Source organism: Sturnira hondurensis, unplaced genomic scaffold (assembly GCF_014824575.4).
Source record: "Sturnira hondurensis isolate 20B ecotype Veracruz unplaced genomic scaffold, ASM1482457v3 Scaffold0006413, whole genome shotgun sequence".
Lineage (NCBI taxonomy): Eukaryota > Metazoa > Chordata > Mammalia > Chiroptera > Phyllostomidae > Sturnira > Sturnira hondurensis.
This window is the reverse complement of record NW_028079044.1, coordinates 11,383,712-11,403,802: the sequence shown is the minus strand read 5'-3', so window position 1 is coordinate 11,403,802 and position 20,091 is coordinate 11,383,712. Positions and strand designations below refer to the sequence as shown.

Sequence of the window (20,091 nt, the reverse complement as noted above, 5' to 3'; positions counted from 1 at the left end):
AGTGTTCTCATCATTAGAAGAAAATAATACCTTTCTACTATAGAATGCAACAGGAACACATATTTCATTATTTATCTGAAAATTAATCTGGCTAGCTAATTCAGTAATCTAGGTTTTCTCTTCCTAATTACAAGTTGCTGCTTTTTTCACCCAAAAGACATATACACCAGGTCATTAAAAATCTGATCTAGCAGTATTCTGGAGCACAAACCAAATGACTTTAAGAAAAACCATGTGTTTACTAAAATCCTATGCTATAATGACTACAAGAAAAAACAGCAATGTCATGTAAATAATCAACATCAAATTAGAAATTACTTGTGGGCTCAAGGACAGAAGTAGCACACTGAGGGTCTTTAGTCACAGTTACATTATAGTACTTAAGATACACTGTTTCCAGTACCTGACTGCCTATAAACATGACTAAGTGAGAGAGTTTTGTGCTATGTTGTTTAATCTCAATTCCTGGTCCTTATATAGCATCTCTATCATTGCCTTGGAGAGTCTGAGCAAATGCCAAGAATTCTGAGATCAAACAAAAATGGAGTAGTGGCCAACTTCTGTACTCTCACCTTACTGACCCATTTTGTACTTCTGTGATAGAGGCCAGAACCCCGAGGCTGGTTTCCAGACTCTACCACAATTGGTAGTGTCCAAATTTTTAGATGATTCCATTTTGAAGTGAGATTCTAGGAAACAAGGTCTTTTCCCATTATTCTCACTATTTCTGTAAAGATGACTACCACATAAAATCAATTTCAATGTATTGCTAATATGTAAGGGAAAATGTAGATGAAAAAGAGAAATTTATTGAAGTCGAACTCACCTGTCCACTCTTCCCTATTTCCAGCTCCACTACAGCAACAGGGGTGTGTATCTGAGTTGAGTGCCTCGACTGCGATTTGCCGTCAACTCTCCAGCTCAGATTCCGAAGCCCACTGTCCCAGCGGCTCTGGTTTATGAGGCTCTCTCGGATCTTTGTCTTATGACTCTTCCAGAATTTAGAAATGACAGCAGCTTGATCAGATGTGATTCCTCCTTGCTTTTTGGTTTGAGCAGTCAAGAATGCCTCCAGCTGGTTGAAATCCATGTCTGCAGATGCAATAGACTATAAGGACAGAAAAAGTAATGAATTTGAATTTGGTATTTAACTAGAAATAAGTAGCTCCTTAAGATCACATTTTGAGTGACTCATAATCAATGATTAAATTTTCAAGGGACAGTAATGAGAATAAACTCTTCATAAGTATAAAAATATTCCCTTTGTAAACATCAAATATCAGAAAAGCTACTGTTAAAACTTCCCTGTCACTCAAATTGTCTCAATAACTAAAATCTAATTTTTAAATATCCAGTACTGTGGTGGGGAAATAATAAAATAATATTTTAAAAATAAAATAGAATAAAATTAATTAGCTCTTTGATGAACTCTGACATAATTTCACAGTGACTGTAAGTCAGGCTTGGTTTAACATGCGATAGCTGTATGATGCCTTGTCCATAAAGAGCACTAAGTAAATTTCCAAGCACTAAGCACTAAGTTAAATGAATGCATTATTTTAGCTTTGTAGTCCATCTTCAACCAAATAGTTCATTCACTGTAGCGTTACTCTGAAACGATGGTCTTAAATGACATACTAGGTCAGCTGAGTTCAACGGGTATCTTCAGAGCATTTCACCCTAAAGCAACATAATATACATTCTTTTCAAGTTCACATAGAATATTTTCTAGGATAGGTCACATGTTAAAACATAAAACAATTCACAATAAATTTAGGAATACTGAAATCATATCAAGCATATTCTCTGACCATATGGCATGAGACTAGAAATCAATTATAGGAAAAAAACTGAAAAACACACAAAGACATGGAGGCTAAGTAACACATTACTAAACAATGAATGAATTAACAATGAGATCTAGGAAGAAATCAAAAGATACCATGAGAACACACCTACCAAAAATCTATGGGGCACAGAGAAGTCAGTCCTATGTGGGAAATTCATAGCATTACAGGCCTAGCTCAAAAAAAGAAAAAAATCTCAAATAAATTACCTAACTTTGCACTTTAAGGAACCTGAAAAAGAACAACAAAGCCCAAAGTGAGTAAAAGGAAGGAAATAATAAAGATTAGGGGAGAAATAAATAAAAGCATCTAAAAATATATAAAATATCAATAAAACCAAGACTTGCTTCTTTAAAAAGATGAACAAGACTGATAAACTTTTAACCAGGCTAATCAAGAAAAAGAGATGCCCCAAATAAATAAAATCAGAAATGAAATAGAAGTAACAACTGACTCCACAGAAGTACAAGGGATTGTAAGAAAATAGTATGAATAACTATATGACAACAAATTGGACAACATGGACAAAAAAGGACTGTGTTGCAGCAGGTCAAGGCCAAGGAGATCCACTCTCACTTCTGGAAGACAGAAGAAAATGCACGGAGCCATGGGGATGCTGGACATATCTTTATTCATGGGTGGGCAAACCATGCACACTGCAAGCTGTGTGTCTAACTAGTGAGAAGCCCTACTTGTTTAAGTACAGAGGGAAACCAAGCTGGAGAAATGCCAGAACATTACATAACATAACATAATTCTGCACATGCGAACCCACTTCATGTTCTGGGAAGTTTATCAGACCCAGTCTCAAGGCTACGAGAACACTGGTTATCAGGCCCTTCCGAGTCTATGGGAACCCTGCTTCCCTTAGTTACCCAAACCAGACACCTGGGTGAGGAAGCCAGACTGCTTCCACTTTCCCTACAAGGATAAATTTCTAGAATCATACAAGCTTCCAAAACTGAACCAGGAAGAAACAGAGAATCTGAATAGACAGATTACAACTACTGAAATTGAAGCAGTAATCAAAAAACTCCCAAGAAACAGAAGCCCTTCATCATATATCCTCACAGGTGAATTTTATCTGATGTCCAAAGAAAAACGAACACCTATCCTTCTCAAACTATTCCAAAAAATTCAAGAGAAAGGAAGACTCCCATGCTCATTTTATGAGGCCAATATAAAGAAAGAAAATTATAGGCCAATATCTCTGATGAATATAGATTCTAAAACCCTGAACAAAATATTAGCAAACTGACCTAGAAATACATCAAGCCTGTCTGGTGTAGCTCAGTGGATTGAGCATGGGCCTGCAAACCATAGGATCACAGTTCAATTCCCAGTCAGGGCACATGCCTGGGTTGCAGGCCAGTTCCCAGCAGGGGGCGCACAAGAAGCAACCATACATTGATATTTCTCTCCCTCTCTCCTTCCCTTCCCTTCTAAAGATAAATTTTAAAGAATCTTAAAAAAAGTAAATAAAATTATTTTTTTTAAAAAAGAAAGAAATGCATCAAAAAGATCACACACCATAATATAACCAGGACCATCGCTGCCCAGAAATGGGGAGGGGTTGGGAAGCACCAAGGACCAGAGCATGCATGCACTGCCCCAGCAACTAGGGCTACTGCACCATGACTCAGCAGAAAGTGGTGTGTAGGGTGTTTGTGTCAGTCTAGGAAGGTGATTTAAGGGATAGAGATTCCCTCTCATCAACTTCCAGTACATGGGGGATTCTGGGGACAGGCTTTAAAAGCAGAGCACAGAAATGCCAGCAATTTGCTCTCTCCTCCCCTTACTGGTCAGTTGGGCACCAGGGGCTCAGATTCCTGAGCCTGTGGACCCTGGGGGGAACCTAGTGGTCCAAAGCATTCTCTGTGCCACTCCCTGAACTCTCCAGGACCTGTGTAGCCAGGAGCACAGTGGGCCATTGACCAGTAAGGGAGAAAGGGAAGAGGCCCAGGTCAACTGATCAGGAGGCAATGTGGCCAGGCAGCACACCTGGTACCCCTCCCCGCAAAAGGGAAGCCATGGGAGCAGCCATCCACCAGCTTACCCACATACACTCCTGCAGCATAGGCCCCATCATCCTCAGCTCCTGCTGTCACTGCCGCTCTACCTGCTCCACCCGCTCTACCTGCTCCAGCCCCTCAGGGCATAAGACCCACAGCAGGGAATGTGGGAAAGTGCTTAGCTGGTCAGTGCCTTGCACCCCAGCCAGTCCCAGAAGCCAGGTGCCCTGGCAGCTGGCTGCAGGGTGAAGCCCCCATGAACATCTGCCACAGAAGGCAGCAGCTGCCCCAGCCAATCCTGGAAGACTTCTGGCTAGGAGCAGGTTTGCACTCACAAGCTGATGCCAGAGAGACAGGGAGCAAGGGCTGGTCTGTGAGGTAGAAGCCAAGGAAAAAGCAGTGTGCCAGGAGTGGGACTTCAGCTGGCCAGTGTGCACAGACTCCAAAGGACGCCTGGAGCAGACCATGACCAGAAAGCTGCTGCAAAGTGATGGTGTCTCTGGCACCAGAAAGACAAAATTAGAGCTGGAGAGATGGAGACCCCTTTGAGTAACAACCTTGGACTCTATATAAGTACTAATGGGAACTTCTGGTCATGGATTTAAGACTGTAATCTTTCTACGGGTGACTGGTTTTCTTTACCCTGTGGACAAGCCTGGCTCGGAGCAGGAATGCTCCCAGTTTCCTCAAAAGAGTATCCTGCTTATTAATTAAAAACCTATTTCCTTCCCTACAAATCTTCATGTTATACATGTTCATGGCAACAAGCCACTGACCCCAGGCTACTCGGTTAGAACAATCCAGTGGGATTTTATTCCAGGGGTGCACAAAATATCCACAAATCAATAAACCACATAAATAAAATGGAGGAAATAAACCACATGATCATATCAATAGAGAAAAAGCATTTGATAAAACCCAACACCCATTTATGACAAAAACTCTTAGCAAAGTGAGAACAGAAGAAACAGACCTCAATTTAATAAAGGTCATACATGACAAAGCTACAGCCAATATTACTCAGTGGGAAAAAACTACAAGTGTTTTCCTTAAGATCTGGAACTAGATAGGAATGTCCTTTTCACCACTCTTAATCAACATAGTACTGGAAGTCCAACCCACAGCAATCAGACAAGAAAAAGGAATAATAGCCACCAAACTACAAAGAAGAAAGTAAAACTGTCATTATTTGCAAATGACATGATATTGTATATAGAGAACCCTAAAGATTCAACAAAAAAACTACTAGAACTGATAAATGAACTCAGTAAAGTAGCTGGATGCAAAATAAATATCCTGAAATCAACTGAATTTTTATACAGAGAAATGAACTATTAGAAAGAGAAAGTAAGAAAATAATCTCATTCACAACTGCTTCAAATAAAATAAGATATCTAGAATAAGTTTAACCAAGAAGGTAAAAGACCTATACTCAGAAAATTTTAAGACCCTGAAGAAAGAAATTGAAGAAGATACAAATAAATAGGAGCGTGCATCATATTCACGGACAGGAAGAATTAGCGTCATTAAAATGTTCATACTATCCAAAGCAATCTATAGAATCAAAACAATTCCCACCAAGAAATCAGTGGCTTATTTCACAGACCTAGAAAAAATACTTCAAAAATTTATATGGAACCACAAAAAACCCCACATAGCAACAGTGGTCCTCAGAAAGAACAAAGATGAAGGAATCAGTCTACCTAATATTAAACTACACAAAGCCATAGTAATGAAAACAGCATGGTACTGTCCTGGCCAGTGTGGCTCAGTGGATTGAGTGCCAACCTGCAAACCAAAGGGTCACTGGTTCAAATCCCAGTCTGGGATTGTGGGCCATGTCCCCAGTAAGGGGATGCAAGAGGCAACCACACATTGATGTTTCTCTCCTTCTCTTTCTCCCTCCTTCAGCCTTTCTCTAAAAATAAATGAAATATTTTTTCAAAAAATTTAAGAAACAACATGGTACTGGTATAAAAACAAACATATAGTTCAATGAAATGGAATAGAGAGCCCAGAAATAAACCCACATATTTATGGTCAATTAACAGTTGAGAAAGAAGGCAAGAACATAACATAGGGTAAAGATAGTCTATTCAATAAATGGTGCAGGGAACACTGGACAAATATGTGCAAAAAACCCCCAAAAAACTAGACACTTTCTTACACCACACACAAAAATAAACTCAAAATGTATTAAAGACTTAAATGTTAGTTTTGAAACCATAAAAATCCTAGAAGAAAACATAAACAATAAAATATCGGACATTTCTTGTAGCATTATTTTTTCTCATGTCTCCTCAGGCAAGAGAAACAAAGAAAAAATAAACAAATGGGTCTACATCAAAGGAAACCATCAACAAAATGAAAAGACAACCAACTGAATGAGAGAACATATTTGCCAACAATACATCTGATAAGGGGCTAATATCCAAAATTTATAAAGAACTTATAAAACTCAACACCAAAAAACAAACAATCCAATTAAAAATGGGCAAAGGACCTGAATAAACCTTTAATAAAATAAAGGTTTAAATAAATAAACCATAAATAAAATGGGCAAAGAGGACATACAGATGGCCAATAGACACATTAAAAGATGCTCAATTTCACTAATAAGAGAAATGCAAATTAAAACCTTAATGAGATTTCACATCAGACCTGTCAGAATGGCTATCATAAATATATCAACAAAGAACAAGTGTTGGTAAGAGTTTGGATAAAAGGGAACCCTCATGCAATGTTGGTGGGAATGCAGACTGGTGCAGCCACTGTGGAAAACAGTATGGGGTTACCTCAAAACTTTAAAAATGGGACTCTCTCATGACCCAGTGATTCCACTTCTGGAAATATAGTAAAAAAAAAACTGAAACACTAATTTGAAAGAATATATATGCACCTCTGTGCTCATTGTAGTGTTCTTTAAAATCGCCAAGATTTGGAAGCAGGTCAAGTGTCCATCCATGGATGAGTGAATTTAAAAAGCCGGTATACTTACAAAATGGAATAATACTTGGCCATAAAAAAAATCTTACCCTTCATGACAGCAGTGGATGGATCTGAAGAGTATTATGCTAAGTGAAATAAGCCAGTCAGAGAAAAACAAGTACCATATGATTTCACTCATGTGTAGATATAATGAACAAAATGAATAAGTAAATATCAAGACAGACTCATGATTCTATAAGAACCAACTGCCTATATGGAATTTATAATAAAGAAGATAGTATATTTTATTATAATTTTTTTAAAAAAGACTCATGACAAAGAGCCAAGATGACACCTGGTGGGGGGGTTAGGGTGGAGGATTAAGCAAAAAAAGAAAAAACTCATGGACAGAATCAACAACGCAGTAACTGCTGAGGAAGGGCAGGTGATGGAAGATGGAAAGACTATAGGGGGATAAATGGAGATGGAAGAAAACTTGACTTGAGCTGGTGAACACTAATAGAGTGCATAGATGGTATGTTGTGAAATTTGCACATGAAACCTATAGAATTTTGTCAACCAGTATCACCCCAATAAATCCAAAAAAAAGAAAAAATCTTTACAAATTTATTGGTTTTTGTTAAAAAAGTATAAAAAGCTGGCTGATTTATCATTTCTGAGCACATTATTCATTATTATTGCATGCCCACATATTTAATTAGTTTTCACCTGTTAATCTGGTCTTGTGCCAATCTTATATTACAGGGATTTTTTTTGTATTTTTTCCATTACCATTTATCATGCCTATTTTATTAGTCTAGTCATTAGAATTTAAGAATGGTAGAGGGAATTTTCCCACTCCCTGACACATAATTACTCAAAAAGTTTGTTTCTATCTTTTAAAAAACTGAAGCATAGATTCAATTACTTGCTGAAGGACTATGTAAGTGTTAACTATTATAGACAACTTACTCCACAGAAAACTATTATGGTTGCTAGGTGGGAGTGGAGGGGGGAAAAATGTTCCAAGTAATGGATCAAGTTAAGTTTGAGAAACCCTGAGTCAAAGAAAGTTAAACATGTTTCTTTATACAGAATGTCTTAGTGTAACCTGGTAGCATGGGGTCCAGCCACTCTGTCACCGTGCATACACATAACACAAGGATTTGTGTGGAAGGAAATAGGTTTTCATTAACAGCGTTCCCAATTGGGGGGGGAGGGGAAATGGGAGCATTCCTGTCTGAACCCTTCTCTTCTGCAACATACAAAACCTCCCTTGCTCCCAAAAAGATCACAAACCAAAGCCACACCCAAAAGTTGCCCCTTACTGCTTTTTTATCCCTTTGGAGCTAAAGCCAGCCACGCCAACAGTTCTCCATCCTCTCTGGGGTGTGCACTTGTGGCTTTCAGAGTCACCATCATTTTGCAGTAGCTTTCTCTCTCTCAGGGTCTAGGGTGCATTGCCAGATCACTCCAGATAGTTGTGCAAGGGAAACTCCATACACAAGGAGCTTCCTAGCTCATGCCTCCGTATACTACTCTCCATCTCCATAATCTGCTCTCAGGGTGAGAGAAGAAGCAGGCCAGGACCCATGTGCTGTGCTGCACTGGATCATAGCAGCCCAAAAGCTGGAGCCCAGTGAGGCACACATCCCTGCCTCCAGGGAGCTGTCTTCCAACTGTGCAGGACCTAAGTCCCAGGTGGGCCCAGCATCTGCTGGTCCAAGTACTCCCATCTGTGCTGGGCATTGCAAGAACCCAAGAAAGCAAGACAGTAAACTTCTGCCCACCTGTTATTTAAAAGTCCTCTCCCAGAATTCCATGAGTTCTGTGAGCCAATGGGAGCATTCAGCTTTTCAACCAACGAGGGCCAGTGTTGGCCATATTTGCCTTTGCGCATCTTCTGGCTGCTGTAGTTAGCATGAGGGCTAAGTCTCCAGTCACACATGCTCCCTTCTGCTGAGTCATGAGTTGCTCAGCTGCCTCAGGTAAGGTTTGCTGGCCTGTTGACAGCTGACAGTTGCCTTTGTTTACAGTTTGCCTCAAACCATCTTTCTGATCCAGTGGCCTCTCCCTTTGGAGAAGGCAGGCTGCTTCAGTTTGTCACCTCAGCAGCTCTCTCCTTCCCCTGCCTTCTCTTGGTGGGAGAGCAGCCTCTAGAGAGGATTGGGGTTCCCCACACTGGGATCTTCCTCATTCTCCAGCTATCTCTCGTCCAACCTACCCTGTTACATTAATGTTTTTAATATGTTAACGCCCATCTTCAAGAAAGAAACATAGTATGAGGCATTTTCCAATCTTAATTGATCACTAAATGCTTTTTAAAAATAACTTGAGCCCTGGCTGGTGTAGCTCAATGGATTGAGGGCCAGCCTGTGAACCAAAGGGTCACTGATTTGATTCACAGTCCAGGGCACATGCCTGGGTTGTGGGCCAGGTCCCCAGGAGAGGGTGCACTTGGGGCAACCACATACTGCTTCTTTCCCTTTTTCTCCCTCCCTCCCCCTCTCTAAAAATAAATAAATAAATAAAATCTCTTAAAAAATAACTTGAGGGACTGATATTCTGTGGATAAACTTTGGGATTCTTTGGTTTATATGAAGAAAATGGGTCCTCCAAAATACGGCTACATTTCATTTGAACAGTCTGAAAAAGAATCAAACAACCCGTGACACTCTGGGAATAAATATAATGTTTCCTTTCAAAGGTTTTTTAAATCAATCTGTTGATCAAATAATCTTTTAAAAAATTGATTTGGGGGAGGGTGGAAAGAATTGTTGTTCTATCCATCTATGCATTCATTGGTCGATTCTTTTATGTGCCCTGACCAAATATCGAACCTGCAACCTTGGCATATTAGAACAATGCTCTAACCAACTGAGCTACTCAGTCAGGGCAAGTAGTCTTTTTAAAGTTTGCTAATGTAAGACTACCAGCTCTGTCTCTGTTCCTTCCCCAAGACAGAGTATCATGAGGTCTCATGTTCTCTAGCTAAGATTTAAGTCTCTTCTTTCCTGCTTGAGGGTCATTAGAATCCTCCTCCCTGATGATAGTAAGTCAATTCACTCCTCTGCTCCCCATCCACATACAAAAGGTTTCTTATAAAAAAAAAGAAAAATATTGGGTTGGCCAAAAGTCCATTTAGTTTTTTCTGTAAAATAAAAGACACGTTTTTCATTTTCATCAATAGCTTTTTTGATTTGGATATTTTGAGTATGTTGGCTATCTTCTGCTATTGGCTTCCAAAGTGGGTAGAGGGCAGGGGTGCTGCTAAACATTTTCCAATGCATAAGAATTATATGGCCAAAATGTCAACAGTACCAAGCAAACCACTTCTGATACATTCCATTAATCATAGCACCTTCTCTATATAATGCACAAATCTTTTTTTGCATTTCAGTTGCATTTTTACCTTTCTTGAAATAACAAAGCAGAATACACCGAAAATGCTGCATATCTTCTTCCATCTTCAGTATTAAAATGGCTGCACAAAAATTCACCAATTTGGTAAGTTTTTTTAAATGCATGCTGATATGACAGTTGTCACAACACAATCTAACAAAATTGTTTCTGAATGAAGTCAAAGACCACTAAGCACTACTAGAATCATCAAACGAAAAAACCTAAACAAACTTTTTGGCCAACCCATTATAATTTTGAGGTTGTAATAAGGAATTGGGGTGGTAACCCTCACCCTCTAACTGCTGAGCACTCCCCTTCTCCCCTCCTGGAATGCGGTACTAGAAAAGTCTTTGGTTTTAAATGTTGACTCTGTGGTCTTTTTCTCTTACAACATGACTTAGCACACTGCTGACATAATTTGTTTTCAAGTCTTATTCTTCTTTTCTTTGAGGATAACACAAACCAGGAAAACGCTTGTTAGATTTCAAAGGAACCTAAATTTTTTTTTTAACTTAAGGTGATAATCATTGAACAATCTGAATTATAGACCATGTGGTATGGTAATTTAGGCATCACTGATGTCTTAAATATACAAAATGGATAAAATCCATGATAGTCTACATTGCATTTCTTCTCAAATTGCCATATTTCTGGAATATAATCAGGGTAAAAAATTACTAAGTTTAAGAAAAGATTTTGTAAATGTGTATCTAACCAAAACAAATGTCACAGAGACTTCATAAATGGTCTGGATTATAACTAAAATCAACTCAAATATTAAATATTTGAAACACATCCTAAAAACTGTTCAAACTTTATCACAAACATTATAACTCTACTGAAAACAAAAGGTAGGCCAACATATCACTTTTTAAACTTCCCTTCTAGTTCTCATCCATATGCATATATGATTTGTGATCATAGTTGTAATCACATATAGATGACTCAAGACTGCACTGTTTGGCAAGTGCAGTTAGTTTCTATTCTGGGTAAATATATTATCTACGTCCTGAAATATACTAATACTTTCATACTACCAAGCAGTCCCTAACACTTTCAGAAATAAATCATCAAATCGAAAAGTAACAGCAATGAACCTATTAGAATGGACAAAACTCAGAACATGAACACAGCAAATGCTGGCAAGGATGTGAAGTGACACAAACTTTCATTCACTGTTGGTGGAAATGCAAAATAACATAACCTCTTTGGAAAAGAGTTTAGTGGTTTCTTACAAACTAAACATACTCTTACCATGTGAAGCAGCAATTGTGCTCTTTGGTACTTAGCCAAATGAATCGAAAACTTATGTGCACACAAAAACCTGCACACAGATGTTTCATAGTAGCTTTATTCATAATTGCCAAAACTTGGGCCCTGGCCAGTGTGGTTCAGTTGGCTGGGCATCATCCTGCAAACTGAAAAGTCGCAGGTTCAATTCCTGGTAAGGGCACATGCCTGGGTTGTGGGTTCAGTCCCCAGTGGGGGAGCGTGCAAAAATCAACCAATCGATGTTTCTCTCTCATATCAGTGTTTCTCTCCCTCTTTCTCCCTCCCTTCCCCTCTCTCTAGAATCAATAAAAAAAATTGTCAAAACTTAGAAACAACCAAGAAGTCCTTCAGTTGGTAAATGGATAAATAAACTGTGGTACCTCCAAACAATATTATTCAGTACTAAAAAGAAATGAGCTATCAAACCATAAAAAGACATGGAAGAACTTTAAATGCATATTATTAAGTGAAAGAAGCTGATCTGAAATGGCTTCACAGTCTATGACTCCAATTACACGATATTTTGAAAAGAGGCAAAACAAAGTCAATAAAAAGATCAGTGATTGCCAAGGGAGAAGGGGAGGGAGAGATGAATAAGTAAAACAGTATTTTTAAGGCAGTGAAATTCTGTATTTTACTACAATGCCAAGTACACATCATTGCACATTTTTCAAAACCCACAGTATATACATTACAAAGAGTGATCCATAATGTAAACTAAGGTCTGAGTAATGATGATGTGTCAATGTAGGCTCATCTATTATAATAAATGTACCACTTCTGGACCACGATGTTGAGAATGGAGGACATTGTGCATTTGTGAGAACATGGAATATATGAAAACTCTGTACTTTTCAGTTCAATTTTGCTGTAAACTTAAAAGTACTCTAAAAAATTAAGTCAATTTACTTTTTAAATAAAGTAACCATAATATGTTTCAATGATATTAGTTACTATGGAGAAAATTAAATACATGTTTTCTTATCAGGAGACATACATGATCAAAAGAAAAATTTCAGACACTTATTTTTTAAAGGGTGAATACAGAGCTGTTTTCCAGGAGCTGACATTGTTACCCCTCTTCAGAAAGTCAAAAAAAGGAACAAGCCAACACCACAGTTTAAATGCACGGCCGTTCTGTTTACTGCTTGCTGTCTCTATGCAAAAAACAATTTGGATTTGGCCGACTTCAGAATAAGAGCACTTCACAGGATTTGATTCTATGAAGCTCAAAAATGTCAAACATTAGCTAAAAGATTCTGATGGCTATGAATTTCTCAAGAAGAAATTTATATATAAACTAAACAATATACATAATAAGATTAATTCCCTCTTCAAACACGTGGCATTACACCAATTTATTACTGTGAAGAAAAAAATTGGCAGTGTGTTATGGATTGGATACTTGTGTTCACCCAAATCATGTGTTGAAGCCCTAATCTCCAACATGATGGCATTAGAGCCTTTATCAAAACAAACGCCAGAGAGGTTGCCCTCTCCCTCCCTGGATGCACACACAAAGAGGAGGCAGTGTGAGCATACAGTAAAATGGAAGGTGCCTCTAAACCAAGAGAAGAGGACTCAGAATGAAACCTACTTTGCTGGCACCTTGATCTTAAGACTTCTCAGCTCCAGAACTCTGAGAAGTTTATGTTGTTTAAGCCTATCAGTCTATGGTATTTCGTTATGATAGCCTAGGCTGACTAAGACATAATAGAAACTAAAAGCAATTCTACTGGCATTCCTCAACAAGAGCCTAATTCAAACCTTTTAATTCATCAGGCCCATGAGTCCAAATTTAAACCGATTTATTTTTAAGTGAATCTGCTATTCAATGGATACAAATTCATAAAAGGATAAGAACTAAAACTAAAAGGTAATATACTGTGGTAATCAAAATCCAGTATTTTGTACTATAGAAAAAGCAACTTCGTAATTTAAGATCTCCCATCTTGTGGACCCTATCGGTTGCTTTGCTCCCTTCTGCTGTACTCACATGACCATTCTGTTGTTTACTGAAAATCTGAGCTGAGTAAGTAGCAACAGGATGTGGTGAAATTCAAACTGATGGATGTTGATCCTTCTCAGCAACCTTAATGAATAAAATGAAGCCTTATTGACACAAGTCAGGTGTTTTAAACATTTTAAAATCTAGAATGGTGAGGAGTCAATATAAAAAGACAGATGTGCAGCAAAAATTAAGCTTTGCAGGAAGAGAAACAGTGGGAGCCCCAAAACACCACACTGAAATACATTTGTATTTTCTCCTGGACTATATGACTACTTTCTCTCAGAGAGAGATTTTGTATCTTTGGCTTAAGTAAACCAGGAATTTAATCTAATCTTGCAATGAGTGTGGGTGGGTTCTGTGATCTCCTCACAAATAATTTAATCCACCTAGAACACTGCAGAGCTACATGGTTCAGTAACTATATTGATATACCACATGCTTCAAACTATTTCAGAAATTCTCTTTCTAAATATAATCTGACTGTGTTTCATGTGCAAGCAAAACCTTACCTTGGTTTCTTACTACCCACAAAATAAAGTCCAAGTTTCTTAGTAGAAAATTCTTGACAGTCATGTCCCCTACGTCATCTCATATCTCACATGTTTGAAAGTGACCCTGTCAGCTTGAACTCAACACATATTTCCACATTTGCATGTGTTAATGTTGTTCTCTGCCTAGAACTCCTTATTCTGCTTGTGGAAATCTTATCTTCTAGACCCAACTTAAATGTTGTTATATCCTGCACTGGCCAGGTAGCTCAGTTCGTCAGAGCATCCTCCCGATACACCAAGGTTGCAGATTCGATCTCCTGTCAGGGCACATACAAGAATCAACCAATGAATGCATAAATAAGTGGAACAGACTGATGTCTATCTCTCTATCCCAAATCAATAAATACAATTTTTAAAATGTTGTTACATCCTAATAATTGAAATTAATGACAGCTTATTGATTGGGCTTTATATTTTGCTTTTGATTCAAATCACATATACATATGCTCACCTTCTGCAGTTAACAACAGGTTCCTTGTGAAATACAGTGTCTTACTCACTTAATGTTCCCCCAAATTTAGCACAACACTTTGTACATAGCTTAATGAATACAGGAAGACTGCATACTTCTTTCATTGCTGGATTAAAATGAATACTCCAATTCTGTATCATCCATCATTTACTTTACCCACCTAGACAGAAGAAAATTAATGACCATGCCTAATCTGATGAAGTGTTAAAAGGGTTTACAACTTATTAACAAAAAATCCTCACATATATTCTATAAAAAGTAGTATTTTCTGTTTTTCAGTCCACTAATCAAGCCTCAAATGATTTGAAATCATTGAGTTTTCAAATCAATATATTGTGAATGCCTGAAAGAACAGCCTACTTAGTATCTGCTTCAGCAAAATCTTGAGTCTAGATCCTGAAAGCAACCTGCTGTTTTCCATATTACCCAAGTCTAATTATAGAATATTACATTAGGATTACATTAAATTATCATTCAACAAAAAGATCTACTATTTTAGTCACTCAGAACAAATTTGCATGCTAACCTGGAAACTGTGCAAGGCAAAGTCAATGGTGAGTCTATGGACTTGATTAATTGTTTACCTCCAAAAGATCTGTAGCCCCATCTTAACCTTCTCATACATAGGTAATACACAATATTTGGCCAGATGCCTATAAAGGGTCTTTCAAAGTAGTTATAATTAATAGTATAATTAATCAATTTCAAGTTTCAGTTAAGCAAAATGAATTCAAGCTCTAGAAATCTGCTGTACAACACTGGCACATACCTACAGTCAGCAATACTGTATTGAATACTTAGAATTCTGTTTTCTTTTCACAATAAAATGCATTTTAAAATAAACAAAAATGTTTCTCTACTCAATGGAAGAGACCTAAGGAGAAAATAATAGCTAAAATTTAAGGATAAAAAGTAGTACCCTCTTCATAATAAGGTAAAAACTAGAAACTTCACAAATCCCCACTCCAAAGTAAAATGGATAAGCATATTGTAACACATTCAAACAATCGTGTGCTCAGCAGAGATTGGCAAATTTTTCTTTTAAAGAACCAGACAGTAAATAGTTTAGGCTTTGCCGGCCACCCAGTCTCTGTTGCAACTACTTAACTCTGCCCTTGTAGAGTAAAAGCAATCCTGTGCTGTATTATGGATACTGAAGTTCAAATTTCATGTAATTTTCATGGGTCACAATAAAAAAAAATTTTTAACCATGCAGAAATGTAAAAACCAGTCTTTCTAGCCTGTATCAAGCCATGGGCATCTCTCAGGACAACTGGCACAAGACCCACAAGATCAGGGACAAGGGAAATCCCTACCACAAGAAGTGAAAATAAGAGCTGGGATACCCTGCAGTCAACACTGACATTGGTTCCCACTGCAGACACATAGCTAGCTGGTGAGTGGGGAGGCAACGAGAAGTGGGAAACTTCTCCTGCAGCTCAGAGTGTTTTAGATGCAAAACAAGCATTATTGATGTTGTCTACAATGCATCCAATGACAAACTGGTTCATGCCAAGACCCTAGTAAAGAACTGCATCATGTTCACTGACGGCACACTGTACAGACACTGGTACAAGTCCCACTATGCACAGCCCATTGGCCGCAAGAAGTGGGCCACACTGACTCCTGAGCAGGAAGAGATTTTTAAACAAAAAAATGATCAAATAAAATTCAGAAAAAATATGATGAAAGGAAAAAGAATGACAAAACCATCAGTTTTCTTGCGGAGCAGTTCCAGCAGGGTGTCTTGCATGTGTCACTACAAGACCAGGCCCATGTGGCCAAGCAGATGGTTATATCCTGGAGGGCAAGGAACTGGAGTTCCAGCTGAGGAAAATCAAGACCCAAAATGCAAATGAATCCTCATCCTTCCTGTCTTAGTTCATGTAATAAAGATGTTTATTCTAGAAAATTAATAAATGTAAAAATATAAAAACCATTATTAGCTCACTGGCTATATAAAAACAGGGGCCAGAGTTAGCCTATGGGTCTTACTTTGGTGACCCCTACTCTGCACCAATAAGAATAAATAATATACAATTATATGCAATAATGCTTAATCTCATAAAGCAAATGTTGAGTTAAAGAAGCCAGACACAAGAGGGCATGTATTGTAAGCTTTCATTTATATAAAGTTAACAAATAGGAAAAACACTGGGGAAAGGGGAAATGACCTAGCAACTAGAAGAGAGGTGAGCATTATATAAATTTATAGGTACAATGTTATACAGTAGATCTCTGGAACTTGCTCATTTTGTCTAACTGAAACTTGAATTTGATCAAAATAAATAACTATGGAGTAATAAAGGAGGCTCTGGAGTGCTGGTAGTGTTTGGTTTCTTGATCTGGGTACTGCTTACATGGGTATGCTCAGTTTGTGAAAATTCATTATGCTGCACAAGTCTCATCTCTATGCTTTTCTGTGCTTATGCTATATCCAATAACAAGATCTTAAAAGTGTCTTCTTTCAGATTACATCCTCTGTGTGCACTTTATTCAATGCTACTATGTGTACAGTGAACAAACTTAAATCCTTCTTTGAAACATCTAGTCTCTAGGTGTTTAAAAGTATACAACATATGTTAAAAGTAGAGTTAAAGTAACACCCTTTAAGTATTTTTTTATTGTTGTTAATTCATAGGAATGGTTGTATTTGGGGAAGGGGAATGGAATTGTTAACCTTGTTATCCTGGAGAGTATGTTGACTATTCACAGGATAATCGGGGTGGGGAGAGGTAAGAAGTGCAGAGAGAAGAGTTCTGTGCCCGTGAGTCTTGAGACAAGTTCAGATTGTCTAAACATTGTTATCTATGTGCATTTTAGTTAATGTTTTGGGATGGTGAACATACAGTATACAGATGGTATATTATAGAACTATACACCTGAAACCTATACAATTTTATTAACCAATGTCACCCCAATAATATTTTTAAATGTTTAATCAAAAAAATAGTGCTATGTATTGAAGGATAAGCAAGTACTAATGCCCAAACTATATTACAGGTAGAGGTGGTAAAATAATCCCCCAAGTGCCCTTTTGCTAGTTTGTAGGAAGGACTGTCTTCTGGGGAGTGTCTTTGTTAATCCACCTCTTAGAGCTACATTACATGTAGTCCATTACGTGTACTGAGTACAGTACTCAGTCACTGAAAAGGTGGAGGAAGAAGAGGGAGGGTGAGGGGAATGGCTCTTTGCTAGTATCTCCCAATCTAGAAGAGAGTTTTTTAGGTTATAATCATAGGTCTATGTGTGCATTTTTGTAAAGTACCTGTGTTTATTGTAGACAAGGTTTGTTCTTTATTTTGCAACATGAAATTTTTAGATGTCCTGAGGTGACAATATATGATAAAAAAGTAGAGTTAATGAATTAACCAATTTGTAAATATAGTCTTATTATAATTGATAGAAGAGAGGCATCTCTCACATGAAATTGTTAAACCATCTCAGAAACAGACATCAGGACTTGTTCGTTAAGCTGGCCACAGAGGGGTAGAAAGAAGGATAGAGAGAGGGATGTACGTGGATATGTTCGTATTTACACTGTGCAGATAACCACTGATTATGTGTGTGCATCTCTTTGGTTGTTTATAGGAACACACTGAAAGTGTTTCAGTGGAAACTCGCCTTCTTGCTAGTATTTTAAAATATCACAATGAATTCTCTTAGAAGCATTATACTTTGTGTACTCTGTTGCTTTGTGTTTCATTTTTAATTGGACATTAAGGGAATGCAGTATTTTCATTGTAACTCTGCCAATATCTTTATCTAGAGGCCTACTGCTATTTTTGTCCCCTATGGAATTTTTGTCACCAAGAAAGGCAGGATCTCATTTTCTTCTTCCAGATTGAGTTGGTATAGTGTATTCCTGGTTACCAAAATACTCATATACCTTTGAGAGTTTGAAATGGTAAATGTCCATAATGTGTGAAAAAGCATGATACATAACTGTACAATCTTAATTACATAAAAATGGAAGCTTCGTTGTATAAATAACACAGGGGACCTAGAAGGACACATCAAACTGTACAATGCTTGTGATTATGGATGACTATTTTATTGCTTCTTGTGCTTTTTGTTTCTTATTATATGCACATGTTAACTTTTTAAAAATAAATTTTATTTTATAAACCTAAAAAAAATGAAGTGTCCTTTATATAGAACAAGCTGAAAAGCCAGAAAGGATATAAAGACTTAACAACATTAGGGACAGATCATTAAATATAATCTAAAGAAAAGTCAATTACATGGATCATATATGTATAGGAGTGGAACCCTCTGTGTGGAATTCTCAATAGAAAAAGTAAGTTGCTTTGTACCTCTATATCAAGAAATGTATGACATACTAAGGAAATCTGGATGATAAAAATAATATACTGGGAGATTCTGTCCTAAATATTAAATTTATACAAAATTAGTATTTTAACATTTATCATCTTGATTACAAGTAAAATTTACCGGTTTTCTTATAAGAAAACCCAAGATACTAATGATGTAAAATTCATTATCCCAGGTAAATGTCTGTCATTGATTTTAAGGGATCAAAGAGATTATCAGAGGGGAAGGCAAAGAATTATGTAAACGATGAATACATTTTTCTGCCACCATTCCTTTATGCAAATATTCTTCCTTACTATCAGGATATCCCTGCCTTCCTTGAATGTCAAGTCCAGGAGGCAGAAAAATTGTACTTGGTTCAATAATGTTCCAGTGCCAGGCACAGCAATTGACATATAGCAGGTACTCAATAAATGTTCACCTGATAAACACATTTTACATAAATGATAAATAATTTGTAAATGATTTGCTTATTTCTTACATACCATACACTCAGGATAAACGTAACAGAAATTTAAGGATTTCATAAATGGCATATTCTTTGTTTAAAAATAGGGCTGTAGAAAATTGTAGAATAAAGCTGTACCATAATCAGATGTTATGACAGAAAATAGTCCCACACTGGCATAAGAAGACATTAAAAATTAATCATTTATAAGGCATATGTAATACAAACCACACCAAAATTTTTACAATTTAGTATAATATGACTCTTTTTAAAAAGAAATTAGTTGAAATAATTTTTTATTAAAAATAAATAGTCAAAACTTACAAAAACTACAATCTAAGTTAGGACAAAGCCAGAAAATGTGGATTTTTTCCAAATATTAAAGCTTTATTAATTTCTTAAAGGAAAGCAAAAACATAAATTTGATATTTAGATTTAAGTGAATATAACACATAATTTTTAAAGTAGACTGGCTATTTACCACAGAGACATGTATTAATAAAAATAATACTATCTAATATACAGCTGCCCATAAACTAGGACCTGAAACATTTTGGTCATTTTTTAAAATATTTTATTTATTTATCTTTAGAGGGGAAGGGAAGGAGAGAGGAAGAGAAACATCAATGTATGGTTGCTTCTCATGCATCCCCTGCTGGGAACTGGCCCCTGCCGGGAATTGGCCTGCAACCCAGACATGTGCCCTGACTGGGAATCAAACTGCGATCATCTGGTTCGCAGGCCTGAGCTCAATCCACTGAGCTACACCAGCCAGGGCATTTTGGTCATATTTTAATGCAGTATTATACTGCT

At 37.2% G+C, this 20,091-nt stretch overlaps 2 protein-coding genes and 1 pseudogene across 2 annotated transcripts in view; 1 reads left to right on the top strand and 2 right to left on the bottom strand.

Moving 5' to 3' along the window:
• Positions 1-1,105, bottom strand: part of B3GNT2 (UDP-GlcNAc:betaGal beta-1,3-N-acetylglucosaminyltransferase 2) — a 153,525-nt gene extending 152,420 nt beyond the window's left edge. The window contains exon 1 of the mRNA XM_037048010.1: positions 827-1,105. The gene's annotated coding sequence lies outside the window, so the exon portion shown is untranslated. The remainder of the gene's footprint in view (positions 1-826) is intronic.
• Positions 1-20,091, bottom strand: part of COMMD1 (copper metabolism domain containing 1) — an 89,879-nt gene that overhangs the window by 57,792 nt on the left and 11,996 nt on the right. The window contains exon 2 of the mRNA XM_037048012.1: positions 827-1,108. Within this exon, the coding sequence (XP_036903907.1) occupies positions 827-1,108 (282 nt within the window). The remainder of the gene's footprint in view (positions 1-826; positions 1,109-20,091) is intronic.
• LOC118988420 (40S ribosomal protein S8-like) lies at positions 15,681-16,556 on the top strand (annotated as a pseudogene).